Here is a 23,754-nt window from a genome sequence, read left to right on the forward strand (position 1 = left end):
CTTCTTCCCTTCGCCAAGTGAGCAACAGTCGTTGCATGAATGTTCTCTCCCTGCCTTAATCTTTACTTCTTTCTTGCTATTTTCTTTCTCTCCTCCTGTCTCTGCGTCCCAGTGTCACTCTACCTTTCCCTTTGATAGAATGTTTTATGGAGCGGGAGTCTATAGAGAGTAGATTTACTAACACAACAACTCCCCTCATCAGATGAAGAAATGCTTGGTTTGCTCAGGTGAGAACTCTTGAGAAATATGTAGAAATAATAGTGGACAAGGGCTTATTTTCTAAAGCAAAGCAGAAATCTACCAGGGGGAGGGGGGTTAAAATAGTATTTTAGTATTGCCGGTGGGTGCATATTAAAGCTTGTTGGCGGCACTGGAAGGAAGAATCTTATTAGCTAGAGGGAGAAACAGAAAAAAGGGAAATGACAGAATGAGAAAGAAAGACAGAGAGCAAGAGAGTGATATTGGCAAACGCTGCTGTTTAACAGGGCTGCCCAGATCCAAACACAGAGTTGGCCAGTGATTGGTCGGTTGTGGTTAGGTCCTTGGCACAGGCTACAGCGACAGCTGTTTGGAAATGATGGAAGCCCCTGAGAAGGGAGACAGGAAAGAGCGGGACCGCGACAACAATCCAGAATTACTGTGAAATTCTGTTTTCCCAGTCCATTCTCCCAGCACAGCTCAGACTGACGCAGAATGAAAAATAGGAGGCCGCAACAAATCAACAAAAGGAAACAAATTAAGATACAAATGGGAGACCTGCGTTGGTGCTGCACATTGCTGAAAGGAACATGTAGTAATTGGATGCCTTCAATCTTAAGTTCTCCTCTGAGGCTTGTTTGTGGGCCTGTTTCATTTCACGCCTTCATCTCAGTCCAATGGGACAGATCATAAAAACATGAAGCGCTGAAGACAAAATTAAATTTAAGCATGCATGCTATTAATGCCCCACACAAAAGAAAACATCAACAACTATGCACAAATACAAATAAGCCTGTTTACTGGTAATCAAGCCTTTTTGTACAAATATAGCTTGACAGTGCACAAGCACTAGTCAATGCGGTAATTACTCTCCAGTTCCCACTTAATGTGAATCTGGTCACTTAACATGTGGTGTGCTTTACCCAACAGAGATTCAGATGGCAGCTTCCCTCTTCAAAAGTGCTTCGCAATTCGATTATTACAGTGTGTATACAATGTACACTATGTGAATGAAAAGGACAGAGTCATAGCATAGCATCCAGGAATAACCACCACACCACTCTTATGTATGTATTTGGCCAGTTTTCAGCCAGAGAGGAGTTGTCTGTTAACAGCTATTTTACTCACTCGAGTACCCACATCACATTTTGAGTAACCCAACAGAGGGAATAATAAATCCCAACCCCCCCACATTGCTTCCTCCTTTTTATCACAGTGTTTTTCTACATTCAGCCCCTCGCTCCCCTGCAGATTGTATCTCTGTTGGGCTGTGCACATCTGGCTGTCAAATCACACTATGGCTTGTAAAGACCAAGCAGAGGTGAAGGCAGCAAGAGAGATAGTGCAGGATGCTCTGTGGTAAGGCACAGTGACCAGCGAATTAAGGGCTCGTTAGCCATCTCCAGAATCCCACTTAACTGGACGACAGCAGCCAATCAGGAAGCTGATCATTTGCACCATGAGCTCTTTGAGACAAATGAACTGTATTCATGCAAATCAAAAGAGGTGCAGCTACAGTTCTGAGACAAAGTTTATCCGAATATTCATCATCAAGTTCATCTGTCTGCACTCCCCCACAGTACCAACAGCATCCTCATTGTCTGCCAGCTTATTTAGCCCCTCAGCTGTGTATTGTTGTGAGTAGCACAGGGTTCATTTTCTGTGAAATGTCAGACTGTGAGTGAGTCAGCCGTGGCAGGTGCGTGGGATTGGCATATACTGTAAATCTCTGGTTAACAGTATAATGAGTTAAAGGGGAGCTCTTCCATAAGGAAATGTGTTGGAGGAAAACATACTCCACACAAACAAGACCGGTTGCTTTCACCTGGCTGCATGGCTCAGGCGCAGTGGAAACACACACCCACATAAACACACACACAAATATACAAAAGAAATGGATGTCTTTCCTTCAGCGCCAGCACAGATTCAGTTTGCGAGAAAGTGACAGGATGCTCACAGGCTCTTTCAGGCTGGTGCAGGTTTATGTCAGTGGTGGGAAACATCCAAAAGGGGCAGGCAGTAACAACAAATCCTCGCTTATCAACCCAAAAAAACAGGTAGAGAGAGCACAGCCAGCTCATAATAGACAATATGGTGATTGCAGAGCTCTGATGAGGCACTCTGTCTTCTATTAAAAGTGCCGCACTTGGAGAATATTTCACTTTCACCTCTCAAACGCTGGAAGGCGATGACTAAAAGAGGCACATTCAGTCATCCCTCTCTCCACACCCTCTCCAACTCACACAAACGTGCACATGGATACACTCAGACGCATTCAAAGTAAGCTGAGGGCTATTCTCACGCATGTCTCCTAACGTTGTGGATGGGAGGTTGGGATGTATAGAGGGGTGGGTTAATAAAAAATGCTTCATTTGCTGATGAAGTCTTGATGCAGAAGTGGGCAGTCTTGCTTTAAGACATGTGATCTGACTCTCTCTCAGCTCTATCTCTCTCTCTTTCCAGCTGGGCTACATTGTAATACACACACACACACACACACACACACTCACGCACGTTCACTCACACACTCGCTCTGCCTCTCTGACACAGACTCTCTACTTAGTGCGTTGGAGAGAGGACTGAGGCTCACACTATCAGCACAGCTTCTCAATGGGGGGACGCAGCCAAGAGCAGACAGAGCAGTCATTCCACTGGAGCCTTCCGCTGCATGCGTGAGAAGGAGACGACAAGTAAGGGGGGCTAAATTAGCTCCCTGTCATCACAACACAGGAGTTCTACTGACGGGAGAAGAGACACAGACTGAAGAAAGGAGAGAACAAGAGATCTGCTCGTATGTGGCTGATACAGCAGTGACATGATCAGCCTCTCATCCCTCAAATCCTGGCCAGTTTGTGACTTAGACCCCATGGTGTTTTGCTTTTCGTGACTGTTTATGTTGCCACGGATTTCAAAAAAAGAACTGAGCAGCAAGGGGGGAGTCCTGAGGAGAGAATACTGAGGCAGAAGAACTGCATTTTAGTCCCTTTTGCGCTGTGTTTCGTCTTTTCTGATACTGGAATTTCAGGCGGGAATCCTTGGCTTCAAAGTATGGATGGATTTAAGACAGAGGAGTGAGTCTGCTGGGCAGGCAGAGGCAGTGATTCTGACTGAGCTCCTTTCCTCCTGAACACACTGCTCAGGTAAGGGTGTGGGACTTTCGAGGAATACCTCTGGTGTTTGGGGTGGGGTGGAAAGGGGGTTTATTTAGTAGGGCAACTGCGTCTCAGGATAAAAATGCAGATTGTTGAAAAATGTTGAGTAAAGATGGCATATCTGGACTACAAGTAGTGAAATATGAGAAACAGCTTCCATTAAAAACATAATAAATATTCTTTTTGATCAGTGTGTTATATAAGTTTGTTTAAATGGGGCACATATGTTGCATTCAGCATGTAAAAGAAAATACCAAGTGTGCACTGGAACACTTTATGCATGATATTTAAAAAAAATCATTCGAGTTGAGATGCGTTCTGTGTCATCTCGACCATCCTGAGTTGTTTTACTCTTCTTCCACTCTGTGACAGTCAGACACGAATGTTTTGGGGAGTCGTCAGTGAAGTTGCAAGAAACAAAATGTGCACAATTATTTTAAATCAACGTTGCACGCAGGTGCATCAGTAGGTTAGCGCCTGCAGGTGTGTCTGCTGTTTCTGTTCCTCGACCGCATTTACTATCTTACGCTGGACTTTACAATTACGCATAAAGGAGCTGTCGGATGTCGTTTTATTTAAACTGAGAGTAAACTGATTTTTTTTGTGGCGTGGAAAACAAGATGGATATTGATATACGAGAGATCTCATGTGCTGAGAAAACGAAGCTACAGCGGCGATTATAAGAGTTTGCTTTATTTCCCTCTGAAGTTCCTTTAAAACGATGCCATGCTTGTTCGATATACTTACAAGTCTGCCATGCGTCCTCACCTTTGGTAAAACGCTGCTGGTAAGAACTACCCTTTTTTCATTATTATTATTATTATTTTTAATTTTCAGCAAGAATGACTCCCGATAACCGGGAGGAGCTCAGAGTCTCTGTGCAATATGCAGTTAACCATGCGAGCGCAACGATGCTTTGGAATATGCAGCCAGTTTGGCGAACAGAAATACTGTGTAGTTTAAAAAAAATAATAATAATAGGAGGAAGAGGAACACATAACCATGGGACCAGTTCACATTTCCACAAAACCGCGGATTATGTCGGATTTAGTGCAGGGGAGGGGATTTACAATGTGCTGTTCATAATTATATGCTTAATTTTCGCTGAATATTAAGTAGTCTCAATGTCACCGAGGGCGCACAACACACTGGGAAAATTTAGTAGCCTAATGGCTTTAATCTCAAATGCACATCAGAACACAAAGTGGTCTCATTGGAGCAAACAAGCAAACAGTGACTTTGGTGCTTTTTTGGGAAAAGATCTTGCTTGGATCAGGCCTGCTTTAATGGCACTTTCTCCAGACATTTAAATCTATGCACACTTCTTTTTTAGATGTAGAATTTCCTTGGTTTGAAGTGTATTTTGAAGAGACTTCCTGAGGCTCTTGTCTGCATTATATTCTCTTGTGTATTAAGATTTGGCAGAGGCAAACATTAAAGGACTATTAGATTCACACTGTTACATTAGAACATCAAATTCACTCAGAGAGTCCTCACCTCAGTGGAAAAATGACAAATGTAAAACAAATGCAGTCAGTGCCTGAGATACAGGGTGTGATTTGTGTGAAATATGTTTTCCAGTCTGAGAATTATTCATTTTTACAAATAGTCTTGCTAAATAGAAGTCAGCAGGGAGCCTAAACACACCAAGCCACAGTTTGGTTTAGGGGAGGTGGGATGATGCTTTTAAATTTCCCACTGTGGGGTCCTGAATGGAGAAAATGGCTATAATAACACCTGGAAAGGAGGAGAGCCTCATTATTCAAAGAGGGGCTAAGGCGTGTCTCCATATGCTGGCCCTCAGCAGACATTAGGCAGTCGTTGAACAAATCTGCAAGAAGCCTGTTCGTGCTCAGAAACGCAGTCTTTTCTCAACTTTTAAATATTCAAAGCTTCAGTGTTGCTGCTGTAACAAGGTGATATGGCTCATTATACAATTAGTACAATCTGACAAAGAGTTTGCAGCAGGTTCTTTTTTCTGCATTTTATTTTTAATTTTTGTGCGAATCCATTCAGACTAGACTGGTACTGACAATATTAAGATTTATGCATGATCATTTCTTTGAGTCTTTTGTCTGCTGATTTTTTTTCTTCTGTGAAACCTTGATCTCCTCATTTTCTTCTCACTCCTGATATTATTATGGAAAAAAAACCCTCTTACACGTACCTTTTTGAATGAATCATTCGAGTGGACATCTGAGTTGATATCTGAGTATATCAGGAGATATCAAAATACTTTTTTGTTTCTCTTGTTTGGCATGTTACAATAAAATAAACACAATGTGTGTGTTGCAAATATGTATGGAGACATGCTGTAATAAAACTGTTTCTGTTTTCCTGTTGTTTCTCCCCCGCTGTGTGCCATCCTGCAGACTCGGCCTTACCATGTCCTGGTTGTTGGCCATGTGGATTAGCCTCGGTTTCCTGCTGTTGTGCCAGGCCACACTCTACCAGACCATCCAGCAGCACCATGTGGCTCGGCCCGGTCGCACTGACATTCTCACCCTGGGTACGTGTACCTTTTTGTTAGCCTTCAGCTTCACAGCACAGCGCTACAGTGCGAGATGTGCGAGGAGCTTTGGCTGTTTTAAAAGCGACACCAAGTGACTGCTGCAGTATGTCAGAATGATTTGCCACGGCACTGTACTGTAACATGATGATTCACCATGCTCCTAGTCATACAGGATGAGCAAAGGAGAAGACTACTAATTGTGCTTCTAATTGCAGGTTACGCATTTATATTTAGTCATACTCAAATCTATCTCCCTTTTAATGGAAAAAAATAGACTTTATGTATTGTTAGACTGGCTGAGCTGCACGCTTCTGTTTAAATCCGAACATGGTAACCCTGTTACACAAAGAGCATCTTCAAAAACAGAGAGTTTTTCTGGTAGGGATGTGTGATGTGTGTGTGCGGCGATGAATTCTTGACTACTACACCCTGAATCTTGCTGGCAGAATATTACGAGCAGGACAAGCTGTAGGCAGAAATCCCTACTACTGTGCTGGTAGCCAAGGGAGCTTTGATCACTGTGGCTTAGATGGAAATGACAATTATGTTTTCTTCTTTTGCACTGGAAATGTTTGGCAATTAAATCCGTCGCCTTCTGCACCGCAGGGGCAAAAGGGGAGGTTAGACGACGAGGCGGATCTAATTCTCTGATTATGAAAAAACTTGCACTTGCAAACTAGCATCGCCTATGGTGTATGTGGGAGTGTTACAGGGGAGGCAAAGGTTTTCTAGAGCAAAGAAGAGGCTCTCTTTAAGCTTCTAACAATGAGTGCGACTCCCATGCTGAACCCTCATACAGAGTGTGGCTCTTTCCAGAAGCCAAGCGGCTGTTAAACATTGATGCTATCTTCAGCTTGGTTCCCTTTGTGTGTGTTGCATTGCCAGGCAAAAAGGCAGTAACTGTGGCACAGCAAGAGCAAAAAAAAAATTCAAGCATTGAATTCTCCATGCTTGTGTTGAACATCGGTGACTTTAAGCAGCATGATGGAGAACAAGCTTACTTTTAGTGCTGACACATAAAAATCCCAGTTATGTTAGATAGAAAGTTCTCAAAGTATTCGGGTCCCATTAATTGGAACAAGAGGGTGAGGGATGAGCGACAGAGAGCTCTGAATGAATTTTTAAAGGCTGGCTTCCAGTTTTTCTGTTGTTGTTTTTTTTTTTTTCTTTTCTTTTCTTTTTGACTGGTTGGCAAGTCGAGCTTGGTGCCAAAGATGTACAAGGAAGTGCAAGGCTCAGTAAGTGTCTCTTGAATAATGCAGTGGTCCCAAAGGGGGGGAAAAAATAAGAGTATACCCCCTCCCCTCGAACCACAACCCCTGGCGTAGATCTAGTAGCATCATCCAGGCAAAGGATAGTTATGGCTGAGAGTTCTCTGGAAGGCTTCCTGTCAGACAGATCAGCTCACACACTTACTACACTTAGGGAACGGACATGTACATGCTTGCACATTTACACATAATTTTCTCACCAAGGGCATTGTGGTGTGGCATTCATGGGTCCTCTAGGGATACTGAAGCTGTATTCAGGACACGTCAGAGAGTGTGTAAGTTTACATTGTAGAGATGGGATGATAAACGCACACATTTTGTTGATTTGATCTTTGTACATCTCAGTATTTCTTTTAAGCTGATTTAGGCTGAGACACCCAATTTTGAAAAACGTCACAGAAAGGTAATCAAACAAATGATATTTTACTGTATATACCAGCGTTGAAACTGCAGCCTGTTACAATGCTATTTTAACACTCCAGAAAACTTTTAAAATCAAACAAACTGTGATGGATGACAGCCATAATTGGTGCTGACAGTACTTAATCTAAGGGTATGTTATGATATTTTACTCTCCTAATCAGCAGGCTTCCCAGGGATAATGGTCTATCACAACTGCGTGCTCAGAGAAGACACATCTATTTTTTTTTCTTTTCCTTTTTTTCCCTGCTGCTCGGCAACTGTACAATTTACTGTATATCATGTTTTTTTAAGAGGATTAAGCTGACATCAATCTTACTCAGCCGTGGAGTGGCGTTAACCGATCTAACCAGAACTGCTCTCTCGGAATTGAAATGCTATGATGAATATTTGAATTAGAATTGATTTTATAATTTGAGAAGCTCTCTGGTTTCATTGAGGCCAGAACCCTCAGATATAAATAGATATGGCTATGTAGGACGTAGCAAACAGAGATGTTTCGCCTTGAAGAATCCATTGGCTTTTGTGCTATGCTGTTTTCTGTAATCAAATGATGTTTCTGTGTTTCTCATGGATGATGGAAAGATGTGTAATATACTGTCTGCCAAACGGAAAATTAAGTTGTGAATGGTCTTGTTAAACAAGCATGAGAATTAGAGGATCTGAAATCTTTGTGCTGATATATAGGTTAATAGAATTTTTATTTATAAATTATCTTTAAAATTGCTCAATGATGAGATAGACTTTGCAGTGTGGCATGCTTTTCTACTGCATTGTCTGCTGGACAGTCACAAACCAAGTGATGTGAAATAGTGGGTTGGTTTTTTGTAAGAAACCATATCCTGAAATAAATTTCTGTGGATCTTGGCATGCAGCCTGGCCGACTGTCTGAGAGGCTGAGTGGTACAAAAACTTACAAACCATCCCACATAGACAAAGATACACAGACAAGGGGGCTGTGTGGGTATCTAAGGAGGAGAAGTGAAGGTCATGTTGAGCTAGGTACAGATGTAATCCTTCAGTCTGTTGAAGCATCTTACAATGTTTGAGAAATCAGCTTACATGCCATCTGCAACAGCTGACAGTGCACCCGAAAAAAAGTGAGTACCGAGAGAAAGTTTCAAGATTCCATTTATTTATTTTTCACGAATGCTTCTGTGACAAATCGGCGTAGTCACCACTGAGGTGGAGATTGAGTAACGAGTTGCCTGACTGCTTCGTCACCTGCTCAGGAAGCGTTGCCGCTCTCTTTCCCATGAGCCTCTGCTCCACCCAGCCTCCCTTGCGTCCTGCTAGTGTACCTGAAGATTGATGGCGGCCTGATTCTGGGCAGCCAATTCTGGTCTCTCAAGAAATAATCCACTACATTGACAGATGAGCTGAATGTGACATGACACACACAAGCCCAGCTCTGCACTCTCCCCACCTGCCAACACAGCGAGCACGAGTGCTCACTGCCAAGACTGCTGCTGCACAAACCAGGCCACTCTTGACAGCGCATAGTATTGGGCTCCATCACAAGTCAGTAAAAGTAAAACCAATTTACATTGTTGAGGCATTGCTGGCAGAAGTTACCATAGATGTGGTGGTTAAAATGGAATTGTCCTCTAATGTGGGTCATCAAGTTACGCTAAGTAGGAACTGTATTTATTTACCCTTATTCAGCTGAAGTATGCATACAGCAGCCATGTGCATGTAATGTATCAATACCCAGAGGGGCAGTCTGAATATAACAACACTTAAGCTTCTGCTTTGTTTCACTATGACTCTGACAGGGCAGTTTAAGAGAGTCTCAGATCTAATAGAACAACATGATTCTTGTTCCAGGTGCAGCTGTAAAACTTACACTAGCCCGTTACGCTCTGAAAGCAGCCTGCTGCTGATGTTTTGTTCGACCATTTTGTTGTCAGTCACGATGACAAGGTAGTATGGTGTATATTGCACTGTTAAAGAATTGTACTTCACATGTTATCAAACCCCTTATTATGCAAGTTCTCTGCTGTTTATTTGAAAGAATTTATTGAAAGGCTAAAATGAAAAGTGATTCAACTATGCAAGAGGCAGCTGCATGCATGCTGCTTTTACATGCATGAGTCCATTTTGTATAGATGGCTGCACAATATAGCTAAGGCTAAAGGCCGATAACTAGTGGAGTGGTGCTGATATTATGTTTTCATCCACTGATTTGAAATGTCTTGTAAAGTCTAATCACAGATGATTGGAAAGCGGTTTAATGAGCTCATTGTTTAATGTGCCATTATGCTCCCACTGTGTAGAAAACTCTTTGAGGTGGAAGAAAACAGGCAATTACTTTGATAAGCCAAGATGCATCATGTGGTCCAACAGGAGAAACAACGTGTAGAAGAAAGGATGTGTTTCATAAAAAATGCATCTATGGCTGGAAGAACGCAACCTGTCAAAATACTGGAATTCGCTACTTTAGCTTTATGTATCTATTGAAGCCCGAGTTAAAAACTGAAGATCTAAGGATTGGGGTTTTCTGGGGAGAGGAAAATCTGACAAGATACAGGGTGTTGAAATAAACCTTGAACTTGATTTAGGATACCTGTCTTTTGGTAAATGAGGATGGGGTAGAAGTCTCGAAGCTGTACATACACAGTATGAATTGAATTTTTTTCCCCCTTTCTTTCCATTGCTGAATGGATGGCTGATTCAGAAGATTGATCATTTTTCAAGCAGTGTTAAGAAATTAGCTTGAGTGACTCACAAACTGACTGCGCACACCGTTTTTTCAAGTTAGAACTCATTTCCATAGTTGTCAGACTCTTCAGTGCAATAGCTCAGCGTTAGCAGCGGAAACACAGAAGTAAACATGCGTTTTTTTTTTTTTGTTTTTTTTTTTACACAGTCATCTTCAAAGTGGTGATCTTGCTGCTTCGCTTCTCCTGTGGAGGTGTCAAGGATTTTATGAATGGCAGATCCCTCCATACAGGAACAGCTTTCCATATGGGCTCTCGGTGCTTTTGTTTTTCCATTAAATCAGCTTTATTTACATCCCCATTAAACTGTGGAGACTAATTAGAGTGAGAAGTGATGGTGAAAGAAAATTCAATTAAATTACAGTCACTTGAATGGATGACGCCTGACTCATATAAGTGGATGAAAAGGAATTGTTTGATCTTGCAGTGTTGACTCATATGCAACATATATATACAGTACATAATTATGTACACACACACATACATACACCTACACACACATATCCGAGTCATAACTGTCCTTACTGTTGTGGAATAGCCTTTATGTGGCCTCAATATTGCATTTTAGTTTGACTAAATATTCACGTGTGTGTGTGCACGCATCATGTCAAACCACCTATTTAAAAGCCAAATGAAACTGCAGGGGCGATGAAAGTCCTAAATTATTTATGCCACAAATTTAATTACAAAGGTTTTTTTTTTTTTAACATAGCATCTAGAAATCCTCCCTTTTGCCAACAGACGAACTAAAACCCTATAATGTACCTCCACATGGGATTATAATTGCTTTGAAAACTGTGGGCTTAGGTAGAGAGCTCATCAGCGCTATGTGATCCCACTTTCTATCACACAGCATGCCCTTCGAGGTAATGAAAGCAACCTTTCTAAAAACTAGGCAATAACTGCCTGATCATTCAGGTGCCGAGCAGCACTCTCTCCGTGCCTGGCCCTCCATCCTCTTGTCTCCCACACCCTCCTCCACCTCCCTCCCTCCTCTCCATCTCCTCGTCTCTATCGGCCCCTCAGACGATTTGTCATGGATCAGATGAGACAATTTGTCATGGATTAGTGCACTTAAATGTCTGTGTGATAGTGGAAGCAGTCACTGGAAAAGCTTAGGAATCCTATTACACTGCGTTTTATGGCCGGTGAGAGGGGAGGGAGGAGCGGTGGTTGAACAGGCACTTTCTATGGTCTGTGTGCCATTTCTTGACTTTTTCCTACACACATATCAGATATTCACTTAAAGGTGAAAAGCTCCACTGATGTATCTAAACTCGGAAAGAAAAGCAGAATTATCTGTATATCTGTCTTGGTTCGCCACTTGCCATTTAAGAGCGTTCATCCTTGCAGAGCTCATAAGCAGTTTACAATGATAACACTGAACCTGTACCACTCAAGATTCCTCGTAATTTTTGACAGAATAAAATTGAAAGCATTATTCATATTTATAGCCGACTATCTTGCATTTTGCATTTTGGCCTAAAAAGCCAAATTTGGTTAAAATTCAAAATTATTTGTTTTAAAACAAGAACCATATCAAGTGTTCCTAAATATGCCAAGGGTTCTTAAATATTCTGTTGTTACACTAAATACGTTACTGTAATCCTGCAATATTCAACTACTGACATGCCACTTGCCTTTGAATATAAAGCAACCTGGCTACTGTTAGTTGGCATGTTAACGCTTGCTGTTTATGTTTGAGCAGACTAACACACAGTTCAATCCATTCCTTATACTTTTTTTTTTCTTTTTGGTTTTGTTAAGGCTTAAAAAACACACCAGTGTCCAGACTCTTTAGACATGGAGTACAGCTTTTATTAGAGCCTGCTTCTTTGAATCTTATCTTATGTAGAGAAACTTAAATTTCGACAGGCCTGTCCTGCCTAGTTAAAGTTACTCAGCTGTGATTGAGGGCGGGTTTTAGCACACAGTCAATTAGGATGTAATTTGCCATTTCAAGATCACAACAGTACAAACTTCCCCCCTACTGTACCTACTCACTTCACCACAATACTGATACATTGTAGCTAAATGTGAAGAGTCTGTACTTGGAGAAGCACTTACAGCTGTGAATGAATCAGTGCGAGGTAATCTATGTCTCTCTCACTGTTTCATATTCTGAATCTCTAAACAGATTCTGATTCACCTGTGGCAATATTGCTGTGTCATTAGTATTTATTTGCTCAGCGGTCTTTCTCATTTCCAGCCTTTAACTGCTTGTACTCTGGTGCATTCTCTCCCGCCTTGAGTGAGATTAGATGAGAGTAGACTGGATCCTATTCTTCTCTGATGTCAAATGATTGTCTCAAGACAGAGTGTACAGGTGCTGGTAAACACAGGTGGCTCATTCCCCCAATTATTTCCAATAAATGGAAGAATATGAAGATAGACAAACCACACACGCAGCGTAAAATGTGTTCAAGCAACCAATCTGTCTAGCAACACCTTGGGATGTGTGTCTGAGTCTCAGAGTAAGTCTATTTTCAGCTGTCTATTTTAAATAGTCCTCTATGTGTACTTTTTTTTTTCTGTCAGGTTGTATTCATTCCAGGCCCTTTAAGCACATCTATTTTATTTATACTAAAGAGACCAACAGAAAGTTTCTGTATCATAGATCATTACCATCTTTATTCATTCAATATCTTATGCAGCTTCTCTATCACCTCTAGGCCCCTCAAGCCCTTTAGTAGCATCTCGCTGAAGTGAAATGACTTGCTTATGTTAATGGAGCAGAGACACACTGCCAGGTAATTGTGATGCAGCAGAGCTACTTCGTGGCATCATTTAGAACCACTGCGGGGGACAAATGTTACTCATTGAGTGTTTTGTTTGCAGAGGACTCACTTTGCCCCAGCAACTCATTTACCCAGTGGCAGTCAAATTAGATTTTCTTAACCATACTACTAATTTACTTTACAAATCGTTTCACCTTTAACGCTGCCGTTTACAACCGACACACTTTGGTGACATATTAAGATATTTAAGATGTGACAGACTGCAGAATCCAAAGATATCTTGCATGATGACACACATTTTCTCTGCCTTATAGCTGTTAATGAGTGCCAGAAACAAGTGAATATTTTTTTTTCTACTTTGGCGTCACCTCTGTTGTGTATAAACACAGATTGAATCAATGATTTCTGAATTTCAGCTTTTCCTCTGAACAGATCAATTTTTTTCACTGACATTTTAGGCTCTAAAATACAGTTACAAATATGTATTTCAACTTAAAAGTGGCTTTAATAAATATTTCTATATGAATGTATATAATGGATCATATTGCTACTTGAAGCCAGTGATGGAAATGCCCTATACACCCTCTTATCATGTGTCTCATGTTCATGGTGTGTGTTGTGTCTTCTCACGTTGCTCAACTGAATAGCATGTAAACAACTGTGAGATTAGCGTAATGAGAAAGCTGTGAGTGCTTGAACTAGTGCAAGTTAAATTTGTAGCTGCTGTAATGAAGAGTAGAACAAAATGATACAACGCGACAGTTTACTGCAGCATGTCAGAGTCACATCTTTTGCTCGGATTGACATTGCATTAATTACACTAAATATGTTTTTAAAAAAAAAGCCACCAATGTTTGAGGTAATGAGAAAAAATATCAACACAATCAGTTTCTTGAGAGCTTGCCAACTTTTGGTACCTGGCTGGAGTGAGATTTTGATGCTCTTGGGTTAATCAGGTGTACACACCTCCATATGAATATAATTGGACCCATTTGCTTTTTAAGCATAAAGCCTGGCTGATGGAAAAGGAAAAATCAAAAGCAATAGGGAAAAGACTGGCATTTATCTGAGGAATCGGGCAGCGTGACAGCGTTATACTGAAGGTGATTTGTGGTGGGCAAGAACGATAAATCATAATTTTTTTTATGAATGAGGTTCAGGAACAGTGTTGTATATAAGCCATTTCCCCCTATAAAACATATTGAATAGATTTTCAAAATCTATGCAGAGACGTTGTTCCCTTCTGACTTTTACTCCCCGAACAGAATTCCTGTGCATTTCCTCCCATTTCCGCCGCTGTTAGTCCATATGAAAAGGCATCGCTCATCGTAGCAGACCCACAGACAATTATCATCCCACTTATTACATTTTTCAGCAGTTACTGTTTTGGTTTAGTGTCAGGTCTCTCATGCCTTAGTCTTTCAGGCAGCTTCTTTCAGCAAAAGGTTCTGATGAACCCACTGTACACTGCCAGCACTAAACAGTTAGTGTCTAGCTAATGAACATTGTGGAGTAGAGAGTGGCTAATGAGCCATATATTTCCTTCAGGAGTTGGAGAAAACAAAGAGCTACGAGGAGAGAATATTTAACTTACATTCATCAGGTGGACACAGAATGCTAATGTTGCCCCACCCAGCTACCTGCTGGATGTAAATAGGAAACTTGCTGACCTCAGAGGTCATGATGAAGTTCATGTCTTTTTTTTTTCTCCCATCATGTTACCCCACTAAATGTACACAAAACTTCACTTACAGTCAGTCATATAATGCATGGAAACCACTTCGTCTTTGCACCGTCTGTATTTTAGAATTGTTTTCACACTCCTAATAACATGAAATTTGAGATGCATATATTCAATTTGTTGCCAAGGTGACTTGCTTTCTCAGTTCGGTCCAGTGAATCATTCATTTGAGCCCTGACAGGGGACAAAAATTGATTATGGGGTTTGGAATTATGGAAACACAAATCCTCTTGCTTGAATATGTTCCCAGTTGTCAAACGAATGATTGAAAGTCTGTCTAAATTTTCCACCCCGAGTGCTCTGTCAGCATTAGCTGAGGTCTATTTGTCTTGTCTGATGTGTCTGGGTGAATCTATGCGGCTGCTGTGCCAAGGCAGCAACGTATTGTCTTATCACGGCTTTATCTGACAGCAGGCGTCTAATAATGGAACTTAGGTTGAGATGTCACAGTAAACTGTTCATCACAGCTATACAGAATACAGAATACACGAGATGGACACAGCCAAATACCTGAATAAATAGACAGAATATCTTGCTTTTTTCACACTATTGTGTATCTTGTATTAAATGTGCCAGTCACTTGAACTGTACACAGCGAAAATGGTGACAGACTGTTGGAAATGTAGGGGGACAATTAGTATCCCTTGGCCCTGCAATGTATCTTCATTTGCCACAGTATCTTCAGCACATGTCAGGTTCACTGAACATGGCTCAATGCCCTCATACCTTCCTGCTCGGCGCCTGTTGGCCAGGAGAGTGAGAGAATGAAGGATGAGGTGGCACCTGCATGTGTCTGTCTGTAGCCTAATGACCCAGAGGAGCTTTCTCTCTCACACACTGTCTCTTGCCTCACTTTTATGCTCTTTATCTTTGTCATTCTCCGGACATCTCGTCTGCCTATTAGCTTCACAGCTCATCTGCCTTGGGTCTTATTCCAATCTTATTCTTGTACTCACAATTTCCTGTATACGTCGCTTTCCTCTGTAGAATTGGCAAAAAAGACACGTTTAACTTCAATTATCTTGGGAAACTGAGCTAAGCTGGGAGTGTGTATTTGCAACAAAATATTATTTAAAACCTCAGGCAGCCAGGCAGCCTGTGTAGGATTTTCTCTTCCTCATCTCACGTCCCAGGGGTTTAAGTGGTAGGAACTGAGCTTTTCCAACAAAAAAGACCTTTTGACCTGGTTTCTATACGTTATGTGAGTTGAGTTTAAATGAGGATTAATGCCTGCTCTAAGGAACTTGTTCAACCTGTTTCCTGAAGGTATCAACTTAAATATGAGGATGGCATACATGTATACACAATAAGAGTGTTATTGGAACTGAGCTGATAAAGCTGAATACCTTTCCACATGCTGTGTTTGATCATAACATCGTTTCCTTGTCCTTGTGGATTTTAGTCGTCTCCTCCTAGGCATAAACTGCGAGGCCCACATGCATGCTAAATAAAGAGGAACTCACCTCATCTTTTATCATAATATTGTTTTTTCTGTCCTTGTGGAGTTGAATCTGCATCAACGCCTGTGAGCTTAAGCTCCTCCATGAAAGACAAGTAAAAATATCAATTTTTATAATCTTGCCGCTGAGCTTTTACATTTGCAGGACATTCAGGCTAAGTCGCTGTGCCAAGTTATTTCATCCCTGGCATCCACAAAGAGGAAATATGAGGAGCTGCAATAGCACGTACCAAACATTAGGCCTAAAAGGAAGCTGCAGATTAATGTATACCACAGCAAATGTATAAACTGGAAAATCAATACACTGGACATTCATATTTAATCTCCAGATGCTGTTTAATATTTTACCCACTGCATGCTGTAAAAAAAATAATTTCCTTAAACAAGCTAAATGCTGCTTTTTCCCATTTTCTTGAAAGCCATTTTTCCTCATTGATGGCCTCTGTTCCTGTAAATGTGTGTGACTTGGTGTAAGCGTGTAATGAAAAGTCTCCATCGAGCCGAGCCAATGTTCTCTGCTCTCGTCAGGATCAAGGGCTTTAGTTTCGCTCTCAGCATATGCGAAGAAGCACAGTAACGGTGTGATGTTCTGCTTAAGAGAGAAGTACCACCTCTGGCTCACTTACTGTATATTAGCTTTCAGTATTACATTCCACCTTTTCCCCTGTTTTGCTGAGTACAAGCCTAGCATCGAGCTACGCTCACATCTCGACACAACTCCCGCTCTTCTCTTGCAAGGTGCAATCAAAGCGGAAGTCTTTGATTTAACTATGAATAAAGTACAGAAAGGTTTTGTGATACGTGCAGTCTTGCCTGTGTGCTACACTTCTACTCTTTTTCAGAATGCACGTCAGGCAGAGATCTGGCAGAGAGAGAGAGAGAGACAGACAGAGACAGAGAGAGAGAAGATGGCTCTGTCTTTGCATTCCTACATTATCAGTCTCAGTCAACAGTATTATTCATTCACTATTTCAGTCACCTATATCATACTGTACTTCCACACCTTTATCTTCTGTCTGATTGCAGGATGGATATGCGTACATGGCGTTAGCGTGCTCATGATTCCTGATATATGATGAAGCATCACCTGAACATGAAATATGACTTTAGTAGGAGTTGTTTGGATACAGAGGAGCTGTGCGTATCCTGTCAGGGCAGTCACACCATACCGGGTCTCTGTGCAGCAGCATGTTGCTGTAGTGATGTTATTACAGTTTTGGATGATTCACATGAGAGGGCAGGCAGGCAGACAGCATCACAGTTTGTTTTTTTTTCCTTGGCTCTTCAGCAAATGAGAAATGTCACCCACAGCTGCAGCTGAGGAAGGCTTGAGGGGGTACATATTCAAAGAGCTTTCACTATTTGTTCCATTGGTGTAATGCGGTTGGAGATATATACTAGGGGGGGGGGTACACACTAAGAAGGGTGGTGTTAAAGGCAATACTTAACTAGTGGAGAGGAAGAGGGAAGGCAGGAGTGATGAAGAAGATGGTATCTCCTGAAAAGGGCTCATTAGAGGCTGGAAATATGAGTTTTCTGTTTCTGACAGGTTGCTCTGACATTGTGACATCCACCCCGCCAAAATTTAGAAAGCTGTGTGTGTCGTGTATATGTACGTAACATTTTGTGAATGACAACACTGTGTCTTAGGTTGAGATGTGCAAATAGAAATAGTCATCATTTACACTGAAGTACCTACTGCGGCGCAATAGTGTTATCACATTGTACCTCAGCCTTTTGATAATTTGGTGTTAGATGGTTGTCCTACAACTCAACAAAATTCGGTCAGACATTCTTCCTTTCGTTGACTTTTCTGTTCAAGTGTAATTTTCACTAACATCCACTTTTTCCTCCATTTGTGTCCAGTTTATATTACAGTACACATCACATTTTTACCTAATGCTGTGTGCCATTATTTTTTTATTTACTTATCTTAAATTGCTTTTACAGGACAAACTTTACAATGTCAAATCAATCTTGAAATTAACTGCTGTTCTGGCTCACAACGACGCTTCAAATAAAGATGAAGGGATGTGGGAATAAAGTTTATGGCAGCATGTTTGAGAAGGGTTATTGCTTGTGGAGGCCATGTTCTCCTATGAGAGACTGAAAGGACAGTCTCAGTTACCAAACATGTCAACAGTCAGTGTATAGTTTGGCCTGATCTAATTTATCTGAATTCTGGTCAAATTGTATTTTGTCTTATTTGGGTTTTTGGGGGTTTTTTTTATTTGACTTGTACCAATTAATCAGAGCAGTGCAGCGACTAAATTACAGTTTTAACTTTGTTATTCAAGTATAACTTATTTCTAATCAAGTTTTAAGTCATTAACATGCTGCAGTGGTTGAAGTCCAGGTCTGGTGAAAACTAAATCAAAATTGGCTTTGATCAAAATTCTACCTGAAATTATGTCTGGTGCAGAACCTTTTGACAAATTAAGGGTTTCACATTTTTTAACCAGACTGCAAACCTCACCAGGAATATGATGTTAATGTAGATGATGTCAAGAGTGGGGCAAAAGTTTGGCTGAAACCATTTGTCAGTGGTTATTTTATATTATTTAATTATTCATCAGCAAATATTTGATATTCAATCAATTGTTTTGATAATTAAAATTTAAAATTTAAAAGAAATGAGATACATGTGGTGTGTTCTTGCTGCTACTAATGATCATTAGTTAATAATCATTAGTTGCAATTGGCTTACACACAGAAGTAACTGTTTTAACAGTTAACATTAAATGTTCAACTCAATTTCATCTTCTTTTTGCGCTGAGTGAGTAAAGAATCTCAAACAAAACGTCAATGTCCAAATGGTGATCAATGAACCTAAATGGTGGGAACCATCCTCTCGCCATCAAAGTCAAGAGTTTTTGTGATAAATGTTTCACGTACCACTGCGAGAACAGGAGGAAGACACCTGGAATTAACATGAGTGCTGAATCAGTGAGGGTAGATTTTCAGCAGCCTGAGGAGATGAAAGCCCCACAGTTGTGCCTGGCAGATGTTATCCAACACCAGCGCTGGATACAAGGGACTATGTTTCTCACTCTCTGGCCAGAGGTGTGGTGTGCTAATGTTAGTCGTATTGGTGATATTGGAAGGTGAATACGAGCCCCTCGTAAGGTCTTACAGGCTCTCGTGAACATGCCATCTCATCCTGAGGTGAATTGGATGAGGAGAGAGTACAGATCTCGTAATTCCCCTCTAGGAATCACAGCTCTCTCTGCAAGGGCACTCGTAATAGGTGTCTTACACATGGGACAGCAGCGATAAAACTCCTCATATTACTTTTCATGAGGAAAAGGGGATTATGTAGTCTTAAAGGAGGAATGTGACTCTCGTGCTGTGCGTGTGAAAAATACAAACAGGTTTGTAATTGTGGGTTTAACATTAGTGTAATGAGAACCATAAGGTAATGGCTAATCTTGCCAGTCTCATATTGTTAGCCAAACAGGATGCTTGTGATATGTGGCTGAATATGAGAGTGAAGACAATTAGATTCATGTTTTTTTTTGTGGATGTGTGGATCCTGTTCAGACCTCACTGCCAGCTGGAGGAACAGAGAGAAAATTTGGCTGATCAATCTCATGTCCCCTGTCCAGCGACTAGGCTACCATCGATCATCGTTTACCCGTTACATCTCATTCCCAGCAAGATGCTAGTTGCCATCTTGTAACAGTTTCTTCCAGACGTTTGCATGTCTGGCTGGATGCACATGTTTGTGTGCGCCTGTGTGTTTGTGAGAACGAGGGGGGAAGAGTGAGCGAGCTTATGTGTATGCAAAAGAACAAGATAGGATGTATCTGTCTGAGCAAGCCAACCAGCTTGCTGCGGTGCTGTCGCTGAAACCCGGCCAGACAGATGGCATCCATTTGAGCAGGGAGATGTTGTACTGGTGGGCCAGGAGCTGTTATTGCGTCTTCATGAGCAGGTCATACTTCAGTATGCTAAAACTTTTTAAATATTACCTTCTTTTCCCCCCATTGCTCCAGTGATGTGTAGGCTGATGTGTCAGATTCTTTATCACGGCATGAATTTAAACTAATTTGTAGCCACAACCAGATGTGGGTTGTGGTTCCGTGCCAGGACGTGTTCCAAATGTAGTCTAAAAGTCTACAGCCATGCAAGCAGCTCTCCCTTACATACTCACAATAAGATTTGCACATGCAGATGTATTTACCAAGTCTTTGTGTGGCATGTTAACAAAATAATAAGCTGATGTTTTCTAAAAAGTCGCAGGACACAAGGTAGAGCTGAGGCTGATGGGAATGTCATTGGTTTTTCAGGTCATAAAGTACTGTAAAAATACGGATCTGATGATGGAGCTAGAATAAACTTTTAACAAGCTCACTAAGAACATAAAATGTTCAAATCAAAATTTGATGTAAACCATTTATTAGTTCAGGAGATATTTCACCTAAAACCAAAAATGTCAAGCTTGTGCTAGAAAAGTCAGAATATCACCAAAGCTATTAATAGTCATCGTCTGGCAATGTTGGATATCTGTACCAAAGGAGTCCATTGAATAATACTGTATACTGAGAAACTTTAAACTAAAATTTCTACATCATGGTTGGTGCTTCATCCTCTGGAGACCACGATTTATTCAGTATTGTTTAAGATTAACTGATATAGCAATTCTGAGAACTACAGCACTAGTATGGCTAAAAAATATTAAAAGAATAACCATACTTTTAGACTGGATGAAGTCCCTGTGATTGTGATTTCTGGAGACTTTCTCCGCCATCATTAAGTACGCTGAAAACGTAGTTTTGTGTTTATACTGCTAAACAAGAATAAATTATGTGTACTCATTGTAATAAAGAAATAGTTATTCAACATTATGGCTTTTGTTGTCCTAATAGGTCCTTACCATGTCAAACGATAATGTTGTTTGGCATGGTAACATGGGCTTAATTAGACTGTATCAGAGTGGTACAAACAATGCATATTAGTGGGTGTATTTGTTTATATTTGTTTTGGTCTTTTTCTGAAATCTGTCGACAATAGTAAGAAGATAAGATAACTCTAGGCTTAACCTTTAAATGTGGGAATAGTAGACTGTATGTGGTAGAACAGGGAGCTCATGGTAATCAGATCTATTTCTATGATTTAACAAGAACAATATTTTTTTCTGTAAAAGTGAGATAACAGCTATGATGCTGTGTGATAACATCACCCAAACAAGCTGCTTTTCACTGTTTTTCAGTACCACCATTTATTGCTTTTAATGCGAACAGCTTTGTTCTGCATTGTCAAAATAGTTTGCTTTACTTCAGCCCAACATAGAACATAATGTGCTAGGACACAGAGTGCTAATTTTCCTTTCCTTCTTTACACACATTTGATATGAGATGAAAGGCAACATCTTAAACTCACATTAGGGTTAATTTTACTATGAACACTGTGATTGTCTCCCCATCCTTTCCCCTTGGTTACTTGTCACGGATCGGAGGCATTTTCAGGATCACATTCAACCCTTATCTCGTCACACTTGCAAATCCATTTTTTAAAAGGTTAGACATTAATGGCAAGAATCCCCTCCTCCTTTTTGGTCCTCACCCTCCCACTCCTTAGATACGAGATTACACATTTCACCCTGAGCAACAGACAGAAACTAATCCGTGGTCTATGTGAGATATTAGGCCTATGCTCGCTGTGCGGCTGACAGCTCTGCAGGGCCAAGTTTTGATATTGAGCATTTAACAGGCCGCTGTAAAAATCCAACTTCAGTTAGACACTTAACCACACACACAGAAGCACACCACCACGCTTGTTTTGCACCATCTATGTGTTGAAATGAAGACAGAAAAATACAAAAATTTGCAAACACATGCTTGAGCACCCACAGCAGATGTTTCATCCTAGTGTTGATTAAAATCTGTGCAGCGTGATTTCGAGTATAGCAAATGTTAAATAGCAAGATAAGCATTGGGCCTATCAGAGTAAGTGTGATAAGTATCCCATTAAGTGCCCCATGCCTTCCACTTTCTCTCTGAATCAGTGGATCCTAAGTGGAGAAATTAATATTTAATGTCTCGGGTAGAGTGCTACAGACACTTCCTGGGTGATTGCATCAAACTTGCAGTAGGATTGACAGTATCAAAGCCACTTTTTGATTCAACTGACTTATCTACAACTTTAGACCATTTATAACTAACATTCCCTTGGTGCTGCACCGATTTTGGAGCACATTTATATTCATTCAGTCTATGACTGCAAAAGTTTACCTACAATGCACTTTATACATTATTCACACTTGCGTGTCTGTCAGTCATCATTTATATGAGAGCCATGCTCCTAAACGTGCACACTTTTGTGACGTGCATTGTTGTCCAAATTTGTCCAGAAAACAAACACTGAAGTGCTTGCTTTCAATAGCACTACGTTCAGCAGTACTCACAGTTTCAGATGTAATGACTAAAAGAAAGGTCATGCTGATAGGAAATGTTCCCACTGAACCAGAGCAGAAAGATTTATGAAAACTGCTTAAAACAAGAATTAATTTCAGTTAATTGTAATATGTATTCATGAAACTGTGTAGAAAACCGCATACAATGTTTTTTCAATTCTTCCATTGTCTTCTCTTCTTAAAACACTAATAGTGACAGCAGGATCAAACACACCCTCTGTGTTTAAATGTGAGTAACTACTGTTCACTCGGTTTAAATGAAAGACGGGCTGGACTGCAGTTCTAAGAGCTAGGGAGGAATTTACTCAGCATTCATCATGCATATCCAATTCATCCAATTCATTAGCATCGAGCAGTTTATAAGGGTATCATACATATCAGATCTGAATTTTAACATCAGTAACTTAGCCTTATTAATAAATTACCACCACATGATTTGGATTAGTCTGAACCAAAGTTTGTTTGGTTTGAATAAATCAATGCAGAGTTCTGAAACATAGCACGTCATTATGTTGGCTCAGAACATGAACACTATTATGACATACATGTGGGTGTGTGGTGTTTGTGGTAAACCACCAGACAGGCTCTGATGTTCAGTTATTCATTCATTTATACATTTTCTGTCGTTATTTTAGTTTGACTTGGGAGTAAACGAGGCCTTGGACTATTAAACAGGAACAGCAAAAAAGTGAAATTTAAGCATGTTTATTTTTTTTTTCCTCTCACCATCTTTTTCCCTGATCCCTTGCCATACTAAAATTTAGAGCAGCATGTGCAACTTGCACATCAAAAGCAGCAAAGTGCCAAACTCTTCTTCACTCCTGAGCTTGGATTAAAAGCTAAATGTACAAGATCATATTAGCAACATGACGCGTGTTTTGACATTTGAGGACATGTTTCTTTGAGACCCCGTCATACAGTACCACGTTGATGAGATTAAAGTGTCTTTTGTCACTGAAAGGACAGCACGCTCCCTGCAGAGCCAAATGTACAGCACAGCATAGATGCCAGTTGATCAGCAGACCTGTTTTCTATTGTGTTTCTATTGTGAATACAGCTGTGAGCTCTGGACCACGTTTACTGTACAGTATGTGTGTTTGAGACATGTGCAGACAGACTTAGACCCTC

General features: G+C 40.7%; 1 protein-coding gene across 5 annotated transcripts in view; it reads left to right on the top strand.

Annotated features, from left to right (window-relative positions):
• Nucleotides 1-2,584: 2,584 nt before the first annotated feature.
• The window catches only part of tafa1b (TAFA chemokine like family member 1b), a 102,981-nt gene continuing 81,811 nt past the window's right edge, over nt 2,585-23,754 (top strand). Inside the window, exons 1-2 of one of the 5 annotated variants that reach the window (XM_019255810.2) lie at nt 2,585-3,338; nt 5,723-5,859. In XM_019255810.2, coding sequence (XP_019111355.1) covers nt 5,736-5,859 — 124 coding nt within the window. In that variant the 5' untranslated portion in view covers nt 2,585-3,338; nt 5,723-5,735. Of the gene's footprint in view, nt 3,339-3,677; nt 4,138-5,722; nt 5,860-23,754 lie in introns of those variants that run through there. The other 4 variants (XM_019255811.2, XM_027279857.1, XR_003462516.1 and 1 more) reach the window with 4 other exon arrangements.

This window comes from Larimichthys crocea, chromosome VI (assembly GCF_000972845.2).
Source record: "Larimichthys crocea isolate SSNF chromosome VI, L_crocea_2.0, whole genome shotgun sequence".
NCBI classification, from domain to species: domain Eukaryota; kingdom Metazoa; phylum Chordata; class Actinopteri; family Sciaenidae; genus Larimichthys; species Larimichthys crocea.